The sequence below is a fragment of the Cololabis saira genome, chromosome 23 (genome assembly GCF_033807715.1).
Source record: "Cololabis saira isolate AMF1-May2022 chromosome 23, fColSai1.1, whole genome shotgun sequence".
Classification (NCBI taxonomy): Eukaryota; Metazoa; Chordata; class Actinopteri; order Beloniformes; family Belonidae; genus Cololabis; species Cololabis saira.
The window spans coordinates 13,477,282-13,503,952 of record NC_084609.1 but is presented as its reverse complement, the minus strand read 5'-3'; the positions used below and the strand labels follow the sequence as shown (position 1 = coordinate 13,503,952).

At 39.2% G+C, this 26,671-nt stretch overlaps 1 protein-coding gene across 1 annotated transcript in view; it reads left to right on the top strand.

Moving 5' to 3' along the window:
* The window catches only part of nrip2 (nuclear receptor interacting protein 2), a 37,925-nt gene extending 21,896 nt beyond the window's left edge, over positions 1 to 16,029 (top strand). The window contains exons 3-6 of the mRNA XM_061714703.1: positions 6,364 to 6,446; positions 8,043 to 8,149; positions 10,929 to 10,981; positions 13,053 to 16,029. Of these exons, the coding sequence (XP_061570687.1) occupies positions 6,364 to 6,446; positions 8,043 to 8,149; positions 10,929 to 10,981; positions 13,053 to 13,169 (360 nt within the window). The 3' untranslated portion in view covers positions 13,170 to 16,029. The remainder of the gene's footprint in view (positions 1 to 6,363; positions 6,447 to 8,042; positions 8,150 to 10,928; positions 10,982 to 13,052) is intronic.
* Positions 16,030 to 26,671: the final 10,642 nt, after the last annotated feature.

The following is a 26,671-nucleotide window of genomic DNA, read 5'->3' as shown; positions in this document are numbered from 1 at the left end:
CTCATTTCACTTTAACTGTGAAGCCATCAAAAGATGGCTGGACCCAGCAGATGTCTGATCAGATCAGAATACAGACATGAGTCCCAGCGGTCAAAAGTCCAACCTGGTTGGTGCATCTATGTTGGTTCCAAAATGGATTCACTTTCAGAACATTTTGTTGGGTTTGGGACAAAGATGAGAAAAACAAACACGAATAAACGAGTTTTGGTCACTTGCACCCAACATTTGCCTCTTGTATCACAATGAAAATGACTGAATTAAAGGGTTTACACTCACCGGCACAAAGCTGGCCCATATACCGGTAGCCTCGGGTCAATACAACCGGAAGTGAACAAACAGTTGTCCGTCAACCCACCCACCCATCCATCCACCCATCCATCCACCCATCCATCCACCCATCCATCCATCCATCCATCCATCCATCCAGTTCAGGTTGTAGCCTGAACCCAGACCCCCTTCCCCCAGCCACCTCTTCTCTCTTCTGAGAGACTGAATTTCTTCCAGAAGTGTCAACAGTATTCACATTCATTACTCAGGTAGAAGTATAGATACTAGAGTTTAAAAATACTCCTGTAGAAGTTGAAGTATCAACTCAAGTTTTTTACTCAAGTAAAAGTATAAAAGTACTGGTTTCAAAACTACTTAAAGTATAAAAGTAAAAGTAATGTAAGGGGGAAAAAGCCATTAAGGACAAAAGCCATTGAAAATGAATGCATCTTAGTATAATGCAAATATATTAAAGAACCATATATGTGTACTATTGAGCATTAACATGTGTTTCAGAGAGCAGAAGGTATTATGACTAGTTGCCTATAAGTATTGTAATGATGCAAAAAGTCAAACTTCAGAGGCATGTTATCATTTATCCTAACCTTTATTGGAATGTACATCCAAGTTTAGTTGCAGGAATCTGAGGGAACGGATGTAAGAACAAAACTGGACAAGAACATCTGAAACAACCACAACCAAATTCACTCTATCCAGATGGAGCAATTTAACTGGATAGTTTTTTTTAAAGGCCGAAATGAAATAGAGTAACGAGGCTGTTTTTAAAATATAAGGAGTAAAAAGTACAGATAATTGTGTGAAAATGTAAGGAGTAAAAGTAAAAAATCGTCTGAAAAATAATTACTCCAGTGAAGTATAACCAAAATTTCTACTTAAGTAAGGTAACCAAGTATTTGTACTTCGTTACTTGACACCTTTGATTTCTTCCCATGTTCTGGGTCTGTCCTGTGGCCTCCTCCTGTATGGATGGATGGATGGATGGATGGATGGACAGAACTTTTCAACCCATCTCTCAGGGAGAGTCCAGCCACCAGATGTAGTATAACCATCACATACTCCCCATCTTTATTTCCACCCACGCTCACATTAAGCCTTGTAGAAAAGTTAGTGTCGCACTGAAAGACTGAGCTGAAAAGAGGCATCTCACTAAGCCATCAGTGAGATGTGTTATCTTCTGGAAAAAAAGAGCATAATACATCTCCTTCAAATGTGCACTTTAAGCACTTAAATACACATAAGTAGCCTTGCCTATTACATTTAATGGGACATTTGTTATCATCAATAGCTTATAGAATTTCCCTTCTGAGATTAAAACGTAGTTTAAAAGTTCAATTAAACTGAACTAATTGGTGTACAGAATAAAAAAACAGGTGGAGACTGATAACTAGCCAGTTGAATTTCACTTGTGGGAAAAGGCAAAACAATCTACAGCTCCTGTTTTTAAGTCAAGCTGTCCACTAACCAACCAGTTTTATGCAGTAAATTCAGACATAGTGTGATTGAAACTAAAGTACGGTGAAGGAAAACTAATCTGAAATGGAAATGGCACGTAAAAGAGCACACCACCTACTTTATTATCTGCCTACCCTCGCATCCTGTCAGCTCTCTGCTTAAAAAAATCCCCTCAAATATTTATTCAGACTCAGGAAAAGGTTTAATAAATAACCATAAACTCAAACTGAACCACCCCCAGAATTTGAACATGTTGTGCTGGAAAGATTCTTTTCCTAAAGTCCCTCGTTCTGTAATTCATGCGCGCAATTAACATAATCTGAAAAGGCATTAATGGTGGTTTGGATTCTCCGCGGTCCCTGAGTACTTGAATAACTAATATGTGCAGACCCAAAACACTCACTGATGAGTCAGTCTGCTCTCAGTCGAGTTCTAACATCTAGCAACTAAAGAAAGTTTGGTAATGTATCTGCTTGGAGTGAAACTACAGGAAAAGAAAAGAAAATCTGTTTCAGAGGAGAACACGCTTTACACTCATTTGGTTCCCAAAAATAAACGAAACACTGGTTTAAACTCTTCAGAACAACATTTATGTCGACTTTTCCATCAAACTCAGCGTTATCTGCCACGACTCTGTACTCTGCAGGGTTTTCATCATCACAGCTTATTAAAACCACAGCGTTCCTCGGTTATTCATTCAGCTGCTATTCTTAAACTTCAGCGAGAGAAAAGGACTTTGGGCTCAGGACTGAGACAAAAGAGCAGGTTTGTGGGTTTGCCGATAAGCCAGTGAGGATAAAGGAGGCTTGCTCAGCCTGTTCGGTGCGTACTGAGCGAGGAGGATCAAAACAAGGAGCATGAAGCTGACTGAGCCTTTACCAGGGGGGGAAACACCCTCTGGTCAAGCGGATAAGGTAATGATGTAAAAAACGACATGGCGGGCCGAGAACAATGCACAGACTAGTGAAAATGCAGGAAAAAGTTCAATTATTAAACTGCAACACAAAGAAAAAAACTGAGAAAAGAAGAAAAACACGTATCTGAAATGAGGATTTTGTGTGTAAACATTTTTCGAGAGGCCATGACATTTTGTCCCCTTTGTCTCCCCATCCGCATTAAAGCCTAAAGGGGAATAAACTAATTCTCGCTGACATTTAGACTATTGATCCTCTTCTCAGCTCGTATTGATCTAAACAATATCAGCATCCCCGGACATGTCCCCGAACGTGTTGTTTGCAAAAGCAGCAAAAACACCCATTAAAAAGCTGAAAGCAGATATTTTTTTTTCATATTTAACATACAGACAGATCACGTTCCAGACAGTTTATAGCATCTTTAAATGGCTTTAAATTACCCAGAAGATACAATGGTGAGGCTGTTGTTTATCACAGAGATTAGGTGTTTATTTTTATTCTAGAAAAGCATGCAATTTATGCAGCCCTCTGACGGACTGGCGGGTTGTCTGAGGTTTACGCACCTCTCACCCGATGACAGCTGGGGCGGCCTCCAGGCCTCTGCACACGATGAAACAGGTATAGGAAGTAGATGGGTGGATATAATTTATGCACAGTGTGGGGGCGGTGCCACCATACTGTCTACCTCATATTCATGTCGAGCTTCCATATGTTCTGCATACAAATCTCAATCTTCCATTATTGTATCCTGGGATTGTGACAAGAAGGAAAGAGACCAGTGAAGTCTGCTGGAGTACATGAGAAATACGTCTTTAGGAGAGGAAGAGCCCTGCAAGGGAGTGAGATAAAGACGAAGCAAATGTCAGTGAAAATTAGGTCAAGCTGCTGCCAGCATTACTGCAAAGGAAATTTTAGTGTTATAAATACTATCTATAAATAAATATATGTCTGTGTGGGTGCACATATCATACGTGTACATATGTATAAAATCTCTGCACCAGTCCAGAATCTAAAACCATAAAATAGTTGTATACAATTAAAGAAATTCAGAATAAAAAAATGAAATAAAGAGGGAAATTAATAAAATTATCTAATGTGTTCATAAAGATATAAAGAAACTGTTAAAGACATATTTAGCAGTGCTTTTAACATTTTTATAAATAATAAACACAAGGTATCATTTTCTGTGTATTATTTCATATAACATCAAGAGGTTAAAGGTGTTATCTTTAAAGGGGACCTATTATGAAAAACTTGTTTTTTCTTACTTTAACATATATAAAGTGGTGTTCCCTCAGCCTGCCAACTCAGAGAAGGAGGAAAGCAACCAAATTCTGCAGTGTCTGTACAGCCGCCCAGATGATCCATCCAGTGTGATGTGGCTTCTACAAGCCGTTCAGATTCTGCTCCTGTCGTTACGTAACGACGGGAGTGATGCGTGAAACCACGCCCACAACTAACTCCGCCGGCCGAAGCTTCCGCCATTTTTTGGTAGCGGTGTATCGCGTCATTCAGGCAGCCAATCAGCACAGAGCCTCATTATCATAGCCCCGCCCACTCAGAATCCTGCATAGATAATGAGGTTAGAGATAAAGACATGGCTCAGAGGCTGAATTTCTAATTTATTTAGCAAAAACAATAAAAAGCTTGTTTTTAAGACATTCGAGGCCTGTTTAAAATAGGTATTAGATGCCATAATAGGTCCCCTTTAAACCTCCTTGAAATTGAGACTTCTTCTGTTTCCAGGCTTTTCACCAGGTGAAGCTCAGGCAGGTCTTTAGAAGTTGTCGCTCAGTCACCTGAACTGGTTTCACATCAGAGTGACACAATAACAGTAGAGACAATTTTAGTGCAAAATTAAAAATGGGACTCAGAAGCTGACCCCAGCCCAATGCCAGTTAATCCAAACATGGGCGACGGTACGGGCCGAGCCAGTGTGGTAGTGGGACGTAAACATCACACCTCAGCGTAGCTCTGACCAGCTGCTGCTAACCTATGATGCTACCAAATGTTACCTTATTGACTCTGATTGAATCTATCCAAACATGTTAATTGAGTTGTTGCACCAAAGTGACCTCTCCAGCGAGTGCTGCCAGAGATGAAACCAGGACAGATGGCCTTACTGCGCTCTGTTAGCACTTGGAGCCAATTTGAGCTCAGTCTTACAATGCCGTCACTCAGACTTGTAAATGGTCCAAGATCAGGCACACTTTAACTTTCCTCATGTTATATTACTAAAATATTGCTGAAATCACTTCATTTTTATTCTCTGAGTATATCACAATAAATAGTTTGTGATGCTGAACATGACAGGTTGAGGTTTATAGCCAACTTCCATTATTTTATCAATATAAATCAATTTTAGTACATTATTCTAGCAAATGGCTCAATATGATGTGCAAGGGTATACATTTACATTATACATAAACATTGCAACTATGTTTTAAGAAAATTAGAAGACTATTTTAGAGTATTTTGCTAATTTTAGTCAAGAAAATGTTTCTTACCCCACTGACAAAGATATTTTAAAATAAGACAATTTTAAATAGATTTGTGGAACATTAAGCTTGTTTCCAGAGTGCTTGTTTTTGCTGTGAGTATGAAAAGAAAACTAAATGACAGCAGACATTGAAAACAGGCTTCAAAACACAAAAGCATCAGACCGTACAGGACACAAACCTCTAGTCATGTGACTTATACCCCCACCTTTACTGCTCCAACTTAACAACTTAATGCAATATTTATCTGTCTGCATAGAAAAAGTGTTTGGACAGTTTTGTGACATAAATACAGATGAACAAGTGAAAAATAAAGTAGTTGTGAAACTGATACATTTGTCTTATGGACTAATCAACACACATTACTGGGGAAATCATCAAAAAGCTCTACAGCTAACAGGAAATGCAGCGCCAGCTTTGATTTATCTCTCTTCACCACATCACACAGTCATTTGAACCATTCCCATGGCAGAAACAGTGTTAATAGACACATGAGTAACTGTTACAGGGACTGAAATGTCACAAACACGCTAAAAATAAACATATAAAAAGAAGTGTGAGTTTTTCCTGCCATATGCATGTTTTCTGCTTTACTGTGCAGTTATTTGACCTGCGTGTAATATGTGTACATGTGATTCACTTGCTCCGAACTTCACGCTCCAATGAAGCACAAGTCTGGAAAACCAAAGTGCATTCAACAAACGCGATAATCAGCATCTTCAGTCAGCAGTGTTGGTCTTAATATGTTACCCAAAAACCCCCCAAACTCTTTTGTTGTCTTTAATCATACACAGAACCCCATTAGTTGGTTTATTAAACAACTTTTTCATGACGTGTTAGACTGCTCCACCAAATGCCTCCAGAAACACAGCATCAATATGGATCAAGGGAAGAAAATTCAACTCTTGGCTGGCAGTAGTCCACCAGCTAGGGGGGGGGGGGGTGTTTTGTTTGTGCAAAGATGATTAACAGTTGCCATGGACTTTATTTCTCAGTTTGGCAGTCTCAGCGCACGGCAGCCAAATGGATCTGTTTTAGAGAGGAACGATCTGGAGATTTTAACGACTCCCCTGAGCTGTTTTCGTGTCCTGTTGTGACTAATTGTTTCCTCGAATGCAGCAATGTCAGAGCGAGGTGGAAAAAAGAAGTAAAAGAAATAACACAATCACACTTTGTGACGATATAAAATCCCCCCTCTGTCGTCCCCACAGTGCTGCGAGGCTGAAGTGAAGGCATCCATTAACACTGGCAGCCTACACAACCATATCTCCACCTCCTGCTGCCAGAGGCTGGGGTAAGTCCCACACACACACACACACACACACACACACAATACCGCCGTCCATAATCTAAAACTTTGTAGGCAATTCAAGAAGCTTTGCCAGACAAATCAACTGAATACAAAAACTCTGCTGATTAAAGAAACAGCAGCCCAACAACAGCTCATAAAACTGAAACAGTCCACGACTCAGTCAGAACAGCAATAATGGTTTATATGAGAAATAAAATGTTAGGGGTGGTGTTTCAGTCTTTAGATTCATACATGTCCATTAAGGATTAATAGTGAAAAATACGTGAAATGTGATTTAAATACATACAAACCCAATTCCAAAATGGCTTCTTTTTTGACCCATAGAGCTTTAGTCGGCAATGGCGAATGGCACGGTGGATTGTGTTCACCAACAATGCTTTCTGGAAGTATTCCTGCGCCAATTTTGTGATTTCCACTACAGTAGCATACCTGTATGTGATGCAGTGCCGTCTAAGGGCCCGAAGATCACGGGCATCCAATATTGTTTTGCGGCCTTGACCCTTACGCACAGAGATTGTTCCAGATTCTCTGAATCTTTGGATGATATTATGCACTGTATATGATGGTAACTTGGTAAATGGTAAATGGCTTACACTTATATAGCGCTTTCCAGCTGTACTCCTACAGCCCCAAAGCGCTTTACACTGTAGACATTCACCCACACGCACACATTCTCACATTCACTCACCGGTTGTCGGCGGAGCTGCCATACACAACGGCGCTGGCCTGACAACCGGGAGCAACTGGGGGATTCAGTGTCTTGCCCAAGGACACTTTGGTGGACACAGGAGGAACTAAGGCTCGAACCACTGACCATCAGGTTCATGGGCAAACGCTCTACCAACTGAGCCACCTTCCACTTCAAAGTCTTTGCAATTTTTCTTTGAGAAACTCCTTTCTGATATTGCTCCACTATTTTTTGCCGTAGCATTTGGGGAATTGGTGATCCTCTGCCCATCTTGACTTCTGAGAGACACTGCCACTCTGAGAGGCTTTTTTTTATACCCAATCATGTTGCCAATTGACCTAATGAGTTGCAAATTGGTCTTCCAGCTGTTCCCTATAAGGACATTTAACTTTCCCGGCCTTATTGCTACCTGTCCCAACTTTTTTGAGATGTGTTGATGCCATGAAATTGAAAAACAACATATTCTTCCCTTAAAATTATACATTTCCTCAGTTTGAACATTTGATATGTCATCTATGTTGTATTCTGAATAAAATATTGAAATTTGAAACTTCCACATAATTGTATTCTATTTTTATTCACAATTTGTACAGTGTCCCAACTTTTTTGGAATTGGGTTTGTATTTTAATCTCGAATCCCCTCAGAAGAAAACTGATAAACTTTAAAGTTTCGCTCTTCTTATACTCGTTAATAAAAACTTAGCTCCAACAACTTTTGACACCTTAATAAAAAGTTGTTGCGGTTCACTAAAAGTGAAATCTGTTTTTCGAAGGCAGCTGCCGGAGATGCTCAAACTGAAGACCAGAAATATTGAAGATGATGCTACACTGTGACCGTGTGAATGTGTGTGTGTGTGTGTGTGTGTGTGTGTGTGTGTGTGTGTTGTTAGACTGGTACCCACTCAGGACAGCTCGCCGTGCAGCGGCGGCAGCTCTGTGACGGGTCTGCAGCTGCAGCTGGGAAGGCAGACTCTCCGGTGTTCGGCCTACCTGAAAGGTAAGAACATCCATCACGATGCTGGGTTTGAATAACTTGAGGACATTTGGAGAAGTTAGATTTCTTTCATAAAGAGGTGCTCAAGTTTAGAAAATATAACATTCATTTTAGCTTGTATCCTTAGGTCTTTTCTTCTTCCTCCCTTCTCATTTTGTCACAATTATCCTACATGATCTCATCCTTCCAAGCATGACAAATATAACCCACAGTATATTCATACTTCACACAAAATACCTATATATGATATTTATTTTATTAATATATATATATCTATATACACATATCCATTTTTCTTCTTTTTTTTTGGGGGTGGGGGGGGGGGGGTGGGGTGACATCCGCTGCTAGTCCAAGACGTGAAAAACACATGGAAACGCACAACAAGCAATGAAAATCTGCAAGAGAAAAAACAAACAGACACGAGAACAGGCAGACACACAAGCAGCAACTGCCCCAGGTCCCCGGGACCCAATCACAGCTAGGCTACCGCGACTATCTGATCCCCAAAACTGCTCCACCTGAAGTGTATCTATAGTGGAGGAGGGGAGGTGCAACCCCGCCAGCCGCGAGACCAGAGGCCGACAAGGAAGAACCTGGAACCCAGGCCACCAGCAACCCCACAGAGGGCGAGAAGAGGGCGGGAGGAAACCCACCGCCAACGAGGCCCGCCCCCCCCCCGGCGGCGGCCGAGGGGGCCCGCGGGCGGGGCCCCCACGACATGGGAAGAGGCAGCCAGGGATCCCGTGGCGGCGGACCAGGACCCAGGCGAACCCCGGCCACCCGGTCCAGGCCGGACATGTGGCCAGGAGGCCCTCACCCTCCAGGCCAACGACCCCCACCCGGCGAGGGGCCAGCCTGCCCGGAGAGACAGGACCGCCCCGGCCGCCGACGCGGGCAGGTGCACCCGCCCCCACGAAAGCGCCCCCCCCAGGACCAAAGGAGCGCAGATTTATGTTTTCTTAATGACAACGTGGATACTGAACATATTATATTTTGTTAGAAACAGAACACATCTACAAATGTGTACTCCATTGCTTTTGAGACATGCATAGCGTGTCCATATAACATTTGTGGAGATGATGTGCTCCAACCGCATCCTCCTAGTCCTCTGATCTTTGTTAGACTGCAGAAAACATGCTCAAATTGTTTCCAAGGCGACTGAAAGCACCCTAACCTACCCACCCACATATGACTGAGATACTTTCAAGCTTTCTGAGAACACGAACTGACCTATTCACCCAAACATCTTACACCTTACATATACGTATCACCCAGGATGAGAAGATCGCACGCATCATGCACTTTCTGATCTGGGTCACTCGCCTCAAAACTGTTAGATACACCCCTGTCAAACTGCCAGGCTGAGACAATTTCTCCTGGTGCAGCATTTAATTATTTCAAAATGAGGTCAACTGTTACTGGACAATCTCACAGTCAGTAACATTTGCTTATTTGTTTGCTATCAGTGTGTAAAGAGAATATCAGGTAATGTGGCAAAAAAAGAAAATGTTCAGAAAAAGATCTGCCATCCAACCTCGAGAGTCATCAACAGTAAAGGATTTGAAGTAAAGTGAATCTAGTCATGACATTTTTATCGTAGATATTTAGTAGATTATTTTTGTGATATTTATAAAGAAAGAGAAAAATTCTATATATTAAATTTGTGAAAACACGTGCATCAGGTCCTTTGATTCAAAAAGAAAAATCTTCTGTTGCCGAAAAAAGTAAGAACCTTATTATTTTTCAACAGTTGCCACAGTGGCTGAATGGTCCAACATGAACTCCATAACAATAAATTAGATTAGATTTAGATTAGATTAGATTGTCCATTATTCCTCCCTCAGTGGAGAAGTTCGCTTTGTGCAGCAGCAGTACACACAACATACACATGCAGCGAAAGGGTAAAAAAAAAAGTAAAAAATACATAATTACAAAATATAAACAGTATATACATCGGAATTAAATTAAAGTGGTGCAGTAGGAGAAAGCAGGTAAGATGTTTATGAGGTACTGTAGACGGATATTGCACATGTTGTTGTTATTGTCCGTTACTACTGAAAATAAACACATAACATTCAGTTTGGTGTTGAATCTGATCTACTTGATCTTATTCTTCTACTTTTTTGAATTAAATAATTCAATGGTGTGGCGTCATTGGTCCAAAGTAGCACAGAGAAAGACAGTAGTCCAGTTTCATCATTCTCCATCTCCATTTTCAGCAAATAGCAGAGGCTATTTTCGTAATTAAAAAGGTCACTTTCCTTCTAAGCACTGACATGTTTGTTTCTGCATCCTTGGGACCTGAAGTTGTGGTTTATGTTCCTTTGTTTTACCTCTGTAAAGGTGAGAATTTGAGCCCTTCTACGGTTGCCATATTAGTAAAAGAATATTTTATACTTCATCATCTCGGGATGAAGCTGTTTTGCAAATTTTAAAAATGTCCTGTTTTAATGGAATAATAATCCATGTTATTATTCAGCTCACATTCAGACTTAATGCATCTTCTGCAGTGAATGATAACTCTTTATTCAGCCTCAAATTCACACTTATGGCAATCATTTCTCATTCTGTCTCTTCAAAAGTCACGCTCTCACAAGTACACATGCTTATCAGCTCATGTTGACACAGGAGGCATATTTTTGTCGTGGAACAAATTTATGCGTGTTCAGGTGAGGGTGTTAATGAACCGGAGACAGAGAAGCTTTCAGAAAGCAATTTTGTAACTCATTTTTATTTCTCTCCATGCCCTCTGTCCTTATCGTGCCTCTTTTTCCACTTTCAGAGGATGACACGTTTGAGCTGTGCCTGGGCCTGCATACTCTTCTGGAGCTCAAAGTAAGGTCCTCGCTAATATTTTGTAAGCCTTGCTGGGCTCTGGCATGCGTGTCTTGTTTGTGTATTTTAAAATAGCAATCTAGTAATAGCAATTTAGTAAAAAATGAACGTAACAGAAGGAAAAATGGAGGTGTAACTGCAAATTGGTGGCGTTATCAGAAGAAAAAGCGGGGTAAGCTTGTTTTACTGGTACAGCCTCTTATCAGCTACCCGCTGTGCCGCTAAAACACAGATAAAAGCACATTTCAAAATCCAGAATGTGACTTTTAAAAGGCAAAGAAAAAACTGACTGGCAATCCAAATGCAAGCTTCCCTTATTTCAGTTACACACACTTTGTCTTGTTATCGTTTGAAGAATGTAATTGGATGGGAACTTAAGAAAAGAATGTGAGCTCTAATGCTGAAAATCAGTCCTTAAGATCTCTGTAAAGTGAGATGAAGCCTCAATTAATTAATTATGATTAGTGGCACACACTAGGAGAGGTTTAAATTACATTTTATTTAACAAATCAAGAAAGATGGCTTAATCCTGCTGACTATAATGTGATGCTCGTTACAAAACAAGTGATAGATGACAGGATTCTGTCTCCGCAACTCTCATCTAATGCTTTCTGGTAGCTACCCTATAATGAATATTTTAATGCTAAATATAGACTGAATCCTCAGTGTTGTTTTTAATAATAAACCGTCAGTTCCCCTCAGCTCTGAAGAGATTTGTAATATATCTCACCCTCTTCTTTCCTATCACCAGTTTGCAAATTTAATATGGTTGATCTTCTTTCCACTCAACTCAACTGTGAAGAAGCTTAAGACAAAAATGTTTCCCTGTGGACAACAAAAGAAAAAAAGTACCCAAGGAAAGAGATTTTTATGCCAATCAGGATCAAAGCTTCTAAAATTAATAAAAAATTGCAGTGGAAGGAATGATTTTGTGGCAAATTAATAAAAACAACAACTTACTGGTAAATAATGATACTTTTCAGGCGGGTTTACATTTGGAGGATCCAGGGTTCTGGGGGTCCGGGGATCCAGGGATCCGGGTTACAAGGCCTCGAACATGTTGCGCATTTGTATTCCAAGAAAAGACCCCGCAATGAGAATTTTCAGGAATTTTTAAGAGCACTAAAACAAGTTCCTTGGATTAGACGCTTAGGTTTGTCGGAGGTTCGTCTGAGATGACGTCATTCAGACATCTCAATAGTCACGTTTCCATTACTACTACTGTTATTTAGCAGATGCTTTTATCCAAAGCGACTTACAATTGAGACACACACACCATGGAGCAATAGGGTTAAGGCCTTGCTCAGGGGCCCAAGGTGGTTCATCTTGGTTGCCATTCTGGGGCTTGAACCGGGCTCCTCCAGACCCAATTTCCATTGCAATATTTAGGTTTTGCTCAAATCTCGGGGTAATGGAAATGCCAATAGTGTTGCCTTCCAGCGCGAGTCATCTAGTATTTGAAGTTTGAACATCTACTTCAACAGCGTATTCTGCCTGTCTTTATCCAAGTTTAGTTTGGCTTGGGTCTGAGTAAAATATGATTTATGAACCAACATGTCACAGACTGGGCCCTACATGTACCTATCCAATAATATTACTTCATTGGGTTGAAATGGACCGCACCAAAGGTGCTTGTTGGTTCTGTGTATTTCCTTCTACTGCTGCTCCTTCATCATTTTCAAGCCAGGTAGAAAAGACAGACTGCTGCAATGTCAAAACAAGTCATCTTTGCTCAGCACATATAAGTTCCAACTCACATCAGACATGCTTTATTTGAGCTGTCACTACGCCTGAGCTTCACAGAGGGAGTAAACAAAGGGAGCACTGCAAGCTGCAAATCTTTTTGGTTTGAATCCTCTCAAAAGTATTCATTCATGGCAGATTTAATAGATTTAATATGTAGGCTACTAACTGAATTATTTAACTATCCAGCATTTCGTAACTGTCTTTCACTGAATACTAGAAATTTACATGCAGTATTCCCTCAGACTAATCTCCTGAACGCATCCTAAGAGCCTTTACATATCAATTTAGTGGAGTTATTATTCTCATCATGTGAATCCTCTCTTAGTGTTGCCTGGATCTGAGCAGACGAGTCCTGAAGCTGCAAGGCTGCGGCGAGGAGCTCCCCTTCCTGAACACGTCAACCGACAGCCAGTGCCATCATGATACCAACGAGAACCTCTGAGCCCGACCCGGCGGCGGCGGCGACCGACGGAATGAGGGCGTTTGCATCTGAACTGTCCAATCGTGGTGTCTCTCACTGCCAGAACACGGATGAGCGTTTGCCTCACTTGCTCTCAAGTTTACATCTTTGTGTTTGAGGATTTAAGACAATTGCCATGATTTTCTCTGATATTAAATTAGTCTAGTTTACAGAGCAAAGTCAAATCTCTGTAAGTTGAGTCTTTCCTTGTGATTATGCTGAATATTCAAACTGATTCCTCTGTTGTGCTGCTTGGGTAAACGTATGCTCTCCAAAAAGATCATCTAAGGTGACCTTGAGTGGAATATTTTCTTATTTGACTGTTCCACATTTGTTTTGACATATAAAGTCAATGAAAAAAAAATGTTATTTGCAAATTCAAATTATAACAAGTTGATTAATGGTTGTAATTCAAGATAATACATCTGATGGAAAGAAAATTCAAATGATTAAAACAGCTGTTTAGCTCTCTGTTCTACTAAACAATCAGTAATATTTGGGTTTGTTAGTAAATTCACTAAGAAAATCTGATCATGTTTTTTTAGCTAAGTTTTCTAGAATATTAATGAATTGTTAATTGGTAGGCCAATGGACAGAGAAAAACTTAAAGAAAGTTGCAATCCTGTCTGAGAGTAAATTAAGTTACCAATAAGGTGTAAAAATAATGATATAATTCTGCTTTGAGGATTAATAAATGATTATTGAATTGAACTGATAAATAAAAACACAACCTAATATTGAAGTAAACCAGTGATTCCCAACCATTTCCCATCTACTTCACTGATATGTTTAACTACTCCATCAGCTTAAACGGCCGTGTACTTTTGATCATTTTTGAAAGGAAACTTCAGGATTAAACATCCATCAAGGTAGTTAAGCTATGCTTACTTTAGAAATTAATTCAATATATCTGCTTTGTGTCATCATTGCATTATCCATCATTAATAATTAATTTTAGAAAACTGTTCCTGACTTTAATCATTCATTTCAGCTGTATTTCCAATGTTGTTTGCACCAGCTTTTAGGTAGCCTACCATTTTATAATTTAACCATTTCAAATGGCTTCTATGCTTCTTCTTAAATAGTTATTGATGACCTTAACTTTTTTTATTATTATGATCATAGATAAATGGTCCACTATCCATTCGTATTTAATTTAAAATCCATTTGATTTAGTTAAAGGCAGGGTAAGCTATTTCTGTATGACGTCAGATCTGTTGATATTTAAAACATAATATCAACAAAACACAAAGAGTTAGGCCTTGCTGTCAGGGCCTGAGTGAAAAACAATGATGTCTTTAATTTCTCGCTCGCAGTTGTTTTCATCACTTTATGCTAGCATAATCCCGGCATTATGTCCAACACCAAACAATTACTTCTTTCTTTGTTAACCATTTCAACTCTGGAACTTTAAAGCCAACTATTTGAATTGTTTGCTCATTTGATTCAAGTATTATTTGTTTTATTTTCATGTTAAGAGTTCACTTCCACCTATTGCTACGCTATTAGATTTCAGCATAGCTTCTTTCTCATCCGTCCATTTACCCGTTACACCTCTGGTTGGGAATCACTGCCGTTTGAGTTTTGGTGCCAGGTTTATTTTGTTCACATTGGACAGAAGCCGTTTAGCTCTTTAACCAACATCTGCTGGCGGCAGTCCTAGAAATACAAGACAGCTATGCGAATACTGGATCTTCTCAGCATCCTCACGGATTTCACAAGAGGTCAAACTGCTCCCAGCTACTCCCAGCAGGCTCAGTTTTTAAAAGTGACAGTGCATAGATGCCTTTTCAAGTATGTTTGAGAGAAACGTTAAGGCCTAACGTTTTCTGAAGCCAGATCTAGATGGCTTTAACTGCATACCTCCTTGAGCACAGGGTGAGTCTCATCTTCAGTTAGAGATTAGAGGAAAAGATCGTAGTATTTTAAGTACTTATACTGAGCTTTGTAAAGCCCCTCCTCTTTAAAACAACTGATGTGGTTACGTTTTCCAAGAGCTTGTTTTACAACCTGTCACAGTGGCCTAGATTGATTAATGTTAGTTTCCTATAGATCCCATCTGAGAGTATTTAAATAGGCTTCAGGCGAGCCAGCTAAATATGTCTCCGTCGGACTCAGAAGCAACAAGAATATCAAAACATTCCATCTGCATGACTTTGTAAAAGTTCTGCCTTTGTATAAGTCTGCATGTAGTGTTCTGGTCACATTATGTCGTGTTGAAAGTCTGAGGTGGCTGGACGTTGTCAGGGTTTTTCTGCCTTGTATGGGCTCCTGCTTCACATGGGAAAAGAGCGGAGTCGTTCCCATCTTACCCAACGGAGCTCCAAGCAGAGCAAGCTGCCAGAAGCCGACCCCAGCTGCCTTCCCTCTCTGCCTCTTTAAGGAGATTTTAACTACTTGGCTCTGGCTGCATTCAGTGCCAAGGCATCCTCTTAAAGCTCATCTTCCTCTTCGGTCAGAGGATTGGTCTTCTTGACGCATTTACCACTTTGACACCTCATCTTTGCTGATTTGTCTATAGCAAGAGACTGAAAAAGAAAAACACTCCCCACTAAGGGGCCACCTGCCTCTTGTGTGTGTTTTCACAGTGTCGATGATGGGAAACTGTCATCATGCTCTGCTTTAACGACACCTGAGCCATACCGTGCTTTTGACTCTCCATTACCTCCAACTGATTTTTATCTTTATCCACGTGCAAACTGGCAATGCTTGTTTATTTTTGACGTATAGTGCCCTTTCTATGCCTTGCGAGAGGAATTGATGTATGGAAGAAATTTATTTTTGGTGTTTTTCTTCTTCTGAACAGTATTTTCTCTGCCTAATAAAATACGTATTCTGGCTAGCTCTGTTTGATTTGATTTTTGCATTATTAAAAGACACAGCACAAAGGGATGATAGGTCTGTTTGAAAACATCATTTTCAGATGAAAAGGGATGGGATGGATCCTTTAAGCTCCCTGCATCTGGGTTTGTGGGAGGTATTGTCATTACGATAGCAAGAAAAGCCAGTACATTGATTCCCAGAGAAAAAGAGCCCTGCTTGTGCCCTTCACTGGCACATCCTTCTATATAAGGAGCAGAGAAAGCAGATGTTCCCACGGCACCAGGAGGCTCGGACAGCTGACTGCTTTGACCACTGAAGGATCCCATCTTGCTATCCTGTCTTTTTCCATGACAAAAGCCAAGATTCAAGAATAGTTTTAAGAATTATGTTTGCAGTTTTACATGGATTCTTCAGGAAAAATTCGGATTTTTCTCCCTAAACAAATTCCTCCATTGTGCACACCAAATAGGTGAATGTTCTAACTTCAATAATGATAATAATAGTTGTTTATGTGGAGCAGCTGCAAGAATCATCTCAGAGTTTCATCCTGATGATTTCATATCCTGTGGCACTGCGATGAACTGAAATGGTTGATTTCTGGTTCAGGTTAAAATACCAGCAGAACCAACTATTCAGCAGGTTCACTGCTCAAAAACGGAACAAAAAAAATCCCATTAGGGTTAAATTTTACTAATAAAAAAGTATTTAAATGCAATAACTTTTAAGATGATTTTTGAATTATTGAATTTCTGTCAGTTATTACGGTCTAATGCTTCTCAACATCCATCACACACTTTCCATTTGACTGAAATGTGACATTAATTCTCTGCCCGGTGATATTTAAATGCTTTTTTTCAGCATGACTGAATCAGACTTATGATCACGGAAAGAATCTGTGAACAAGTTTAGAGACGGTTTAATTAAAAAGTTGGAACATAACCTGCTTCTGTGCAGGTCCCCAGTTCAGCATGCGTCACCATGGTGATCTGGCAACTTTAAATGACAACCATGTTCATGAGCCTAGAAATCCTGGATTTGGACTCAACAGGACTCACTTATCCAGGTTTTAGTGAATAATAAGTGACATTTGTCCGGTGCTAGTTTCAAAATGATAATTTTAACTAAGTGGGACCAGCAGGACCATCTGCTTGCTGTGATCACAATTTTTTTAAATGATTTTTCAGATTATTTCCTGATGTGTGACAACTTTGATTTGAAAAAAAAAGAAAAAAAAAAGGTGTCCTCTTTCACGTTTTTAATTTTTTAATTTGTCTAGGCTATTTCTTCATAAATTGCAAACTGAATTCATCTTATCAGAGCTGTCAGACAATGCTCTTATTTGCTTCATGCGACTGCTCCCTGCGCTGGTAATCCAGTGGACAGGGGGGGAAAAAAACATTACATGAATGCGAAATTATAAAAAAAACAAACTTGTTAGAGCAGAGCCCCTTCAATCCTCCCCCTCGCTTGTTTTGAGTCACTTTGCACACCACATCCTGTTAACAACTGCAGCCAATAAAGCCTCTGGAAAGTTCCATCCGTCAAGTATTCTGTGCTTTTGTCTTTGCACAGGTGTTATGAGACAAGTGTACTACAGAGGCTCTGACTGAAAACCACAAACTGATTTTGTGTTTGTCCTGAAGTGACAGGGGGTGGGACTGTTTTATAACTTTTAGGTTTCATGCGCCGGTGCTGTCTGAAGAAATGCTCCACAAAACTGCATAGTGCAACGTCCCATCCTCCTACGGTACACGTGAGTATCACAACTGGGCAGATTCGACTGCAGCAGAGCTGGAGAACTGAACTTCAACTGAGAATGAGTAATACACCGTTTATCTCCAGCCTAACAACTAAAAGCATACTCAGTATAATGTGGTGTTATTGCGCATAATCTCCCTGGACTCCTGTAAAGTTACACAGCGTTACTACACACCACCCTTCTGCTCAGAGATACTAGAATGCTATTAACGGATTATGTACATGTTGTCAAGTAAAATTGAATTTGAGAGTAATACAGATGAAAAAACAACTGCACTTTTTAAAAATAACTACTCTTCTTCACACACACACCAACACATTCACAAATGCACTCTTTGCATCTAGCAGACATTTTTCTCAAAAGACATCCTGAATTTAAAATAGTCCTTCTTTCTTATCTTTGTCCCAGCTGTGTACTCACCTATTTGTTGTCTTTTATTTTGTATTAACTTGTACAACGCCATGGTGGCATGTAAAAGTTTATCAAAACTATGAGCTGGAGCCACAGAAACAAGGTAAGGAACTATTGAGACGAAACAAAACTGAAACAAACGCACATTTCTTCATTATTTTGTGCTTTTTAAAATGCAGAGTGTATCTCAGCTGGCTTTACTCGTGTCAGTTCACAATAAAGCAAGTTTATAAAGTTAAATGCCATCTAATGAATACTATCCAGTTCAGTGCAGATTACAGGTTTAACATTTTAGCTATTTTATCTTTGGTTGCAGATGGTGTAGGCTGTAGAAAATCCTGTTTACCAGCTTTATGTCAGCGTAATGCAGCAATCTGATCTCCCTCTCGTGGAGTGAGTTTTTCATTCATGATTTTTCTTCTGACATGTCAAAAAACATTTCAATTCCCAGAGGGAAATGTATATTTCTTGAAATAAAGATGAAACTGTGATAACACAGCTGAGTTTACAGTGGATCATGCAGAGTGAGGTGATGTGGGATTTAGACAGCCTGGCCAGCCATCCTATTATTTCCTTTGATATAAATAATTAGTCTGGTTCCCCTGGGAATCGACCGTGATGAGGCTGTATCAGTGGATGCAGAAGAAGCTGGCTCTGGATGCATTTAATCGACATGTGATCATTCGGAGAAGCAAAGGATGTGAAATAAACAGAGCGACAACCAGATTATATCAAGAAAAGACGTCTAAAAAGATGTACAGTACAGTAAACGGCCGTTGTCGGTTTCCCAGTAAAGACAAGTTAATCTGAGGTCTGGTTAGCAATCCTGCAGTCAGCCTTGGTGGTTTTGAATAGTGTTTCTTGGATGCTCCTGCACTCATCACATAAAGTCTCATTACGACCAGTTTGGATTCATTTGTACTTGGAAATGGTTGTAAAAGTGAGGAGAACCAGGCCGACCTCTTCAGAGACGATGCTCAGGCAGTGAGTGGCTGGTCAGGCCACTTTAAACTACAACTTCTGACTCATGGAGACACTTTTTCATTTCGAACTGCTGTCAGACAAATGCCTGAGAAATGTTTTGAGAGGGAAGGACAAGATTAAAATACAAACTGACCTCAAGACTTCTGTCAAAAATGAATTAAATATGTTCTGGGAATGCGACCGCTTACCAAATTATTGGAATTCAATTCATTCCCTTACACAATTAATCCTGGACTAAACATTTGATTTAAGCAGTAGTTTTTATTTATTAAATGACACATATAATTTACAACTACATAACAAAAAATGCAGGATATTAATTTTGATCACTTTGCAAAAAAATGTATACTTTTATTTTGGAAGAACAATTCCCCTCCATCTTATAAGACTTTCATAGACCAAATCACAGCATTTCTACCATTAGAAAAGCTAACATTGGAAAAATATAACCGTGGCCATCTTTTTCAAGAATTTTGGTTCCCATTATTTTCTGGTTTAGATAACTTCATTGTACGCTGATTACTGTTTTATTGCTGTCATTTACTTTATGTATCTGTAGGTGTTCGAGTTTTGATGCCCCTACTGTTACTTACTGATGTTATTTTCCATATTTTTTATTTATTTATTTATTTTTCTTTCCCAGTTTATTTATTTATTTATTTCGTGTGTATGTTTTTGTGTTTTTTTTGGGGGGTGGAGGGGTTGTTGTAGGCGAGATTTGGCATGTGTGCACAAAAGAAAATTGTAAGACCTAGTGTCATTAAGGATGTTTCTGATTGCCTTTCTTTTGTGAAAAAAAGATAATGAAAAAAAAAAAGAAAAAAGAAATGAATTAAAGAAAATTAAAGTCAGTACATCAATAAGAAATTTTGTACATGTTTTTTTTTGGTAAAGTTGAAGTACTATTTCAATGAGACAGACATAATGCTTTAAAGGAGAGTAAGAATGAACACTTTGGATTTTCTGCTCTACTTGACATGATTGGCGACAGCCGACAGTAAATGTGGGGAGAAAAGGCTCTCTTTCATCGCAGACATTTGGTTTCAGCTCACAGCGTACTCCTCTCTGCAGACCCCGATCACAGCCTGCAAACACCCACACCACAAAGTCTGTCACAGAGGACGTTTACTTTGCCCATCACCACAAATAGCTTTCAATGTCTTCTTCTTCAGTGCTTTCCGTAGCAGAATCTTGTGTCCTCTGTGGTGCAGCAGCGTGTTAGGGAGCATGCAGTAAAACTGAGTGAGAGATCCTCTGTGGATAATTTCAAACAAGCTCCTGCCTACAGTGACTCACAAAAACTTGCAAATGAAAATTGTTCATCATTTAGTATGGGAGCTATGGGACCGGAGTGAAACTAACGCTGCATATAATCACTGCGGAGCATTCTGCCGTTTGAAGACATTTACTGTCAGATAATTTAGGGTTAGGTTCTTCAAAGCTGCTGTGTATTTCTACAATAAAATTAAAACATCTCAAAAAGGGAGATGAGAGGTTTAAGATAGTCGTAGTTTAAGATTATATGCGATGGCTGTAATCTGCAAGTGGTCTAGTACAGTTCTTGTTTGGAGGTTGTAGCGTTGTTTATGTGACATTATGCAGAAAAAAAGAAAAAATTGGATGATGAATTTGAATGTGAAATTAGTCGATTCCAATGCAGCAGCAGCAGCGTTAATGTAAATCTATGCAAATATCAGAGTTTTGAAATATGAATGAGCACACTGACTGTGTGATACTGGTGAATTTAACCCATACAGTGATGCTTATAAACCAATAAAACTATAGATAGATGGCCATGCTTAACACACATGTAACCTCTGATCCAGCTCAACAGGTCAGAGCTCTTTTTGATTGGCTGTAACCCATAATGCTTCAGAAAACCAAAATCCAAACGACTAGTCTTGGTTTAAAACACATCTTTGCCAGTTTTGGAGAAAGGCTGGAAAAAACTGTAACCTTCGAAAAAATCTGCAAAATCTAGAATGACAGTTGTATTGAGTAGATTGATACGACAATGACAACTTGGATGGTACTGGTAATAATACTAGTACTACTACTACTACTACTACTGTTACTACTACACACAAGAATGTTGAAGAAAAATGATGGTTTAAAATCTACTTAAGGCAAGAAATCAATGGCACGTTTTTCAAATATAAAAAACTGGGGTTCAAAACTCAATAAATGCCCCTCTTCAACTTCAACCCATTAGTGCTGCCAGAATGCTCAAGGTGAAGAAAAGAATCAGGTGTTGGTCCTGCGTGCCGTATCGCAAGGTTTTGTATTATATGGTTTGGGGGGGAATGCCATCCAAACTTCCATGCAAACAGCAGTTTTTACTGTCAAATAAACTATTTTTGGCTTCCCTTTTATAAAAGGCATATATATATATATATATATATATATATATATATATATACATATATATATATATATACATACACACACACACATATATCTATATATATACACACACACACACACACACATATATACACATATATATATGGTGATGTCGGGTTGGGGGTTGATGTGGAGTCTGGTCTAAGGACACTTTGGCACGTGATCATCCAAACACTGACCCTTTGTTTGGACTGCAACCATCTCTGGATTGTAGATTCATCTTCAGGAACTGCAAAGTGAGGTTTCAAATGCAAATGAAGGATTTAAAAAAATATATTGTTCCATCTTTGATGGAAAAATGTTATATTTCATTGTGACACTAATTTAAAAAGAGGCATTATCCAGACACTGGAGTCATCAGAACATTAAGTGCAGTCACAAAATGTATGACATGAAAAACCAACCCTCCCTTCATCTGCTGGAATAAAGCTGTCGGCTATTAAATCTGCTTGTTGTGCTGCTCATCCAGCAGCTATCCACGAACAAGCAGGGGGGGAGGAGGAAATGCTGCAGAATGACGCCTGACACAGATGAAGCTGCGGGCTTCTAATCAGCTGTGTCAGTGCCCTCAACCACTTGGAGCTGTTGATGGAGGCCATGTCAATCATGCTCCCGCTCCCACTGCAAGTCCAGCCGCCTGTCAGTCAAGATCGCATCTACATCTTCCCGTTATCACGGCACGTCAACAAGGGTGAGCAGTGCTGGGAAACACGGTCTCAGCATCGCTGGAGAAGGTGCGCAGATTCTCAATTTTAAAGGAAAATTCAGGCTTGTTTCAACTTCACATATGCCTAAAAAAGTGCAAAGCGGGTATCAAATTAATAAATAATCTCCTTGAACAGTTATGCACAGCTGAAACGTAACAGAAAACTGAATGGCCTTGAAGAGGCAGTACGACATTTTAAAAGAAACAACTTTGCAGTGAAAATCGCTGCATGAGCTCAGAAACACTCCTGACAGTAATAGTTTGTAAACTACTGCATAATACATGGTTAACTCTACCATGGAAGTGGAAACCATGTGTTGCTTTTTTATTTTCAATTAAATCTGAGTTTAAATGAGTTTCAAATTCACTGCATCCCAACGTTTCCCTGAACACACTGTTCACTAAATTAAAACAAACTCAACTTCAGGGTCGCAAGACTGTCTAAAAGGCTCCGAAGGGGGATTTTTTTTCTTTTCAATCATCACCCAAAAGATGATGCATCATGTTCTTATAAACAAATCTTAGAAGTGTTGGATACAAATTGGACAAAAAAATGCCTCAAGCTTGCACCAAATGACATTACTTGAATAAATGTACAAAGGCCGATCATTATGAACCTCTCAAAGCAGCACTTGGGCTGCTTTTGAGTTTCACAAACAGTGAATCATGGCCTTTCAAATCTTGTGCATAATTGTCTGTGTTTATCTGTTTTTTTGTACAGTTAAATGTTTTCATTTCTTTAAGTGAATGATCATTAGCCTGGATTTAGTCCTGTTATTACATCTAATGATGCAATAACTGGATACGTTGCTCTGAAATCCTTTTCAGTGGAATGAAGACAAGTGGTCCAGTGAGTGAAACTGATGATCACGGAGTCTGATGACTGAAGATAAAGCACCTGTTTGGCTATTAACACCTATTAAAGCTTGTTAAATTCTGAGGAAGGAAGCTTTGGATTGGTGTTCAGGCCATTTAGACACAAAGAGGAGTTCACAGATTTAATTTCAAATGTGTGCAGGGGAAAAAATTACCCAATATTCTGGTCATGATCCATTATCTACTAAATTGATACGTTTGCTTTTTGTCTGCCATAAACAAATTTCCTCCCCAAGAACATTTGTCCAGCTGTTAAACACGGGGGTGGATCTTATCATGGTGTTATATCACACTTTTGCATCTTTTATACAACTATCCTGTAAATGATCCTTAAATCCATCATTGGGTTATCCGTACACCTCTGAGGATTTGGTCTGCAGCTCCCCAGTTTTGATCAACTCTTTGGACAGAGCTCTAAAAGTCAGTGCTGAAATGTTCAGGAACATTAGAGAAAAGTACCCTTTTTATGGAAAACAACATAACTCAAAACAAGAAGAGAAAACTCTTAGTCCAACAACAAAAAGCATCCAGAAGACCATCATGCAGGGTGCCTAAACTTATGCTTCGGCACCTCTTGTTAATTTGAAACTGTAAAGCACAAACAAACAACTAAATAAATAAGAGTTTACAATCCCCAATCTCTGCCTAAAATTGCAAATTGGAGAATTTGAATAATTAGCTTTTGTTCAAAATGAACATTATGTTCACACTAAATCCAGATAAAAGTAGGGTAAGGCATTTCTGGATGACATCACGTGTGTTGATATACAAAACCAAACATAAGGAAACACAAAACGTTATAGGTCTTTAGTGCCCCTACAGAAAGAAATTACATAAAATGACTTACATGTGAATTTAAATTGCACATCACAGGAACAAATCACTTTTTACAACCTGTACAAATATGATTCTGTGACGAGAACTTATAAAAAGTAATTGACATCATTTAAAACATCTATTACCGTATTAAAAATAGAATTAGAATTAAAATTGTTTCAAATCATAACTTGTATCTTGTATCTTGTCCTGTGTTTCAGAGCGTTTAATCTTAAAGCTAAATAACGGTGCAGCTTTATTTATTTTATTCTGCTCTCCAGTGACAGGAAGGGGCTTTTGGGAGCAGACCATAGACTTTGTGCCGCTGACTGCTAGATGTTTTAACAACACATCACCAGACTACCTGTCCTTCGGCAGCCATTTACATTTACAGATCCGCGACAGCAGCTTCAGGTTCAGCCAACATCTGAACTCAGCGTGCATTTCAGGAAGAACTGAGCTGATGGTTTGTGTTCAAGCCATGAAATTTTCTTCAGTTTTAAACCGCCACTTTTCTAGAAAGTTTACAAAGCTTCTTCTAAGCAGGACATAATCCTTATAATTCCCTCTATACAGTCCTTTAAAGGTTTGCCATAAAGCCTGAGCTTGATGGGTTGAATTAAATTTTAATTGATTGGGCAGTAATGCTCATTTACTTAAGTTACGTCTTTTTCCTTCTCAAAGAAGGTTCCAGCTGTAAAATATGAATATTTAATGTAAATAACGCGGCATGTTTTAACCAATAGATGAATGAGCGTCCCTTCATGGCAGAGCGTGCACTAAGCAGCCTGGAGAAAACGCTGCTGCATGCTGTCAGTTTCCCTAAACAGCCTCGGTCTGATTAGTTATTAGTTACATGTCTCATGGCAGTGGATTTTTATAGATGTTGAAGCCAGAGTATATGCTAATATATCAGACTTTTTTGCTTGCTGCCCCTTAAAAAATCTTATCTTAGACACAAGCTCAAAAATGTATCAAACAAACATCTTTACAAGTTTAATTGCTGTTTATTTAAAGTAAGCGGAGCAAGATAATGGTTTTAGAACGCTGTTTAAAAGCCACATTTATCTTCAAAACCTTTGACACTGCATTTTCTTGGTCATACTGGAGGAAAAATGTGATAAAGAAATTAAATTATGAAATTCATATGAAATGTAAAAGTAAGTAAACGAGAAAGACGGGTGCTTTGAAACAATGTCGCTGGTTGGTACGCGGCCGAGTAGCTGCGATTTTTTTTTAATCTGGTGCTTCTGTCCTCATCTGCTCTTAACTTCTGAGCAAAGACTCCAACTCAAGAGACCCAAAGTTCATTTCACGCTATTCAAAGTCAAAGAACGTGCCTGTGAGCAGGAGGTAGGTCCTGATGTATGACCTTCTTGTATAATCAGAAATAGAGGAAAAGTGAAAATGAGCATATGATCGTAACAAGCCAAGTGGTCTAGTACCATCTCATTGCTTAATAAGTACGTTTTAACAACTTGAGCTGCATCCATCCATCCTTCCATCCATCCATCATCAATATTCACTTAGTCCTACTTAGGGTCACAAGGATCTGCTGGAGGCTATGTCAGCTCTCTTTGAGAAAAAGTCAGGGGGCAGGTTGATCAGTGGATCACAGGGCAACATACAGACAGAGGTGTCGAGTAACGAAGTACAAATACTTCGTTACTTTACTTAAGTAGAAATTTTGGTTATCTATACTTCACTGGAGTAATTATTTTTCAGACGACTTTTTACTTTTACTCCTTACATTTTCACGCAATTATCTGTACTTTTTAATCCTTATATTTTAAAAACAGCCTCGTTACTCTATTTTATTTCGGCCTTTAAAAGAAAACTATCCAGTTAAATTGCTCCATCCGGATAGAGTGAATTTGGTTGTGGTTGTTTCAGATGTTCTTGTCCAGTTTTGTTCTTACATCCGTTCCCTCAGATTCCTGCAACTAAACTTGGATGTACATTCCAATAAAGGTTAGGATAAATGATAACATGCCTCTGAAGTTTGACTTTTTGCACCATTACAATACTTATAGGCAACTAGTCATCATATCTCCTGCTCTCTGAAACACATGTTAATGCTCAATAGTACACATATATGGTTCTTTAATATATTTGCATTATACTAAGATGCATTCATTTTCAATGGCTTTTGTCCTTGATGGCTTTTTTTCCCCTTACATTACTTTTACTTTTATACTTTAAGTAGTTTTGAAACCAGTACTTTTATACTTTTACTTGAGTAAAAAACTTGAGTTGATACTTCAACTTCTACAGGAGTATTTTTAAACTCTAGTATCTATACTTCTACCTGAGTAATGAATGTGAATACTTTTGACAGCTCTGGTTACAACTGCTGCTGCCACAGGTGTGTCATTTAAAAATAAATAACAGTGTTCCTGAATATGTAATCAGTCTCCAAACCTGTTATAAAGAAGAAGACAACCTTTGGAAAATGCACAGACACCATTTGCTGATTAAAAAAAAACAGGGGCAGATTAGACCTCTCCTACAAGACATGATGCAGCTAAAATAGCTGCAGAAAAATCCCCGAGCAAGTTGGAGGTCAGCGAGATAATGACCAGGCCCTGCACGCTGGGGTCACAGGGTCACATGTCCGAGCTGTGTTTCATGTGCAGACTGCCTGCTTGGGGAAAATATTTGAGCAGAACTTACAGTCACAGAGGACTCATCGGGGGAAACCGAAGG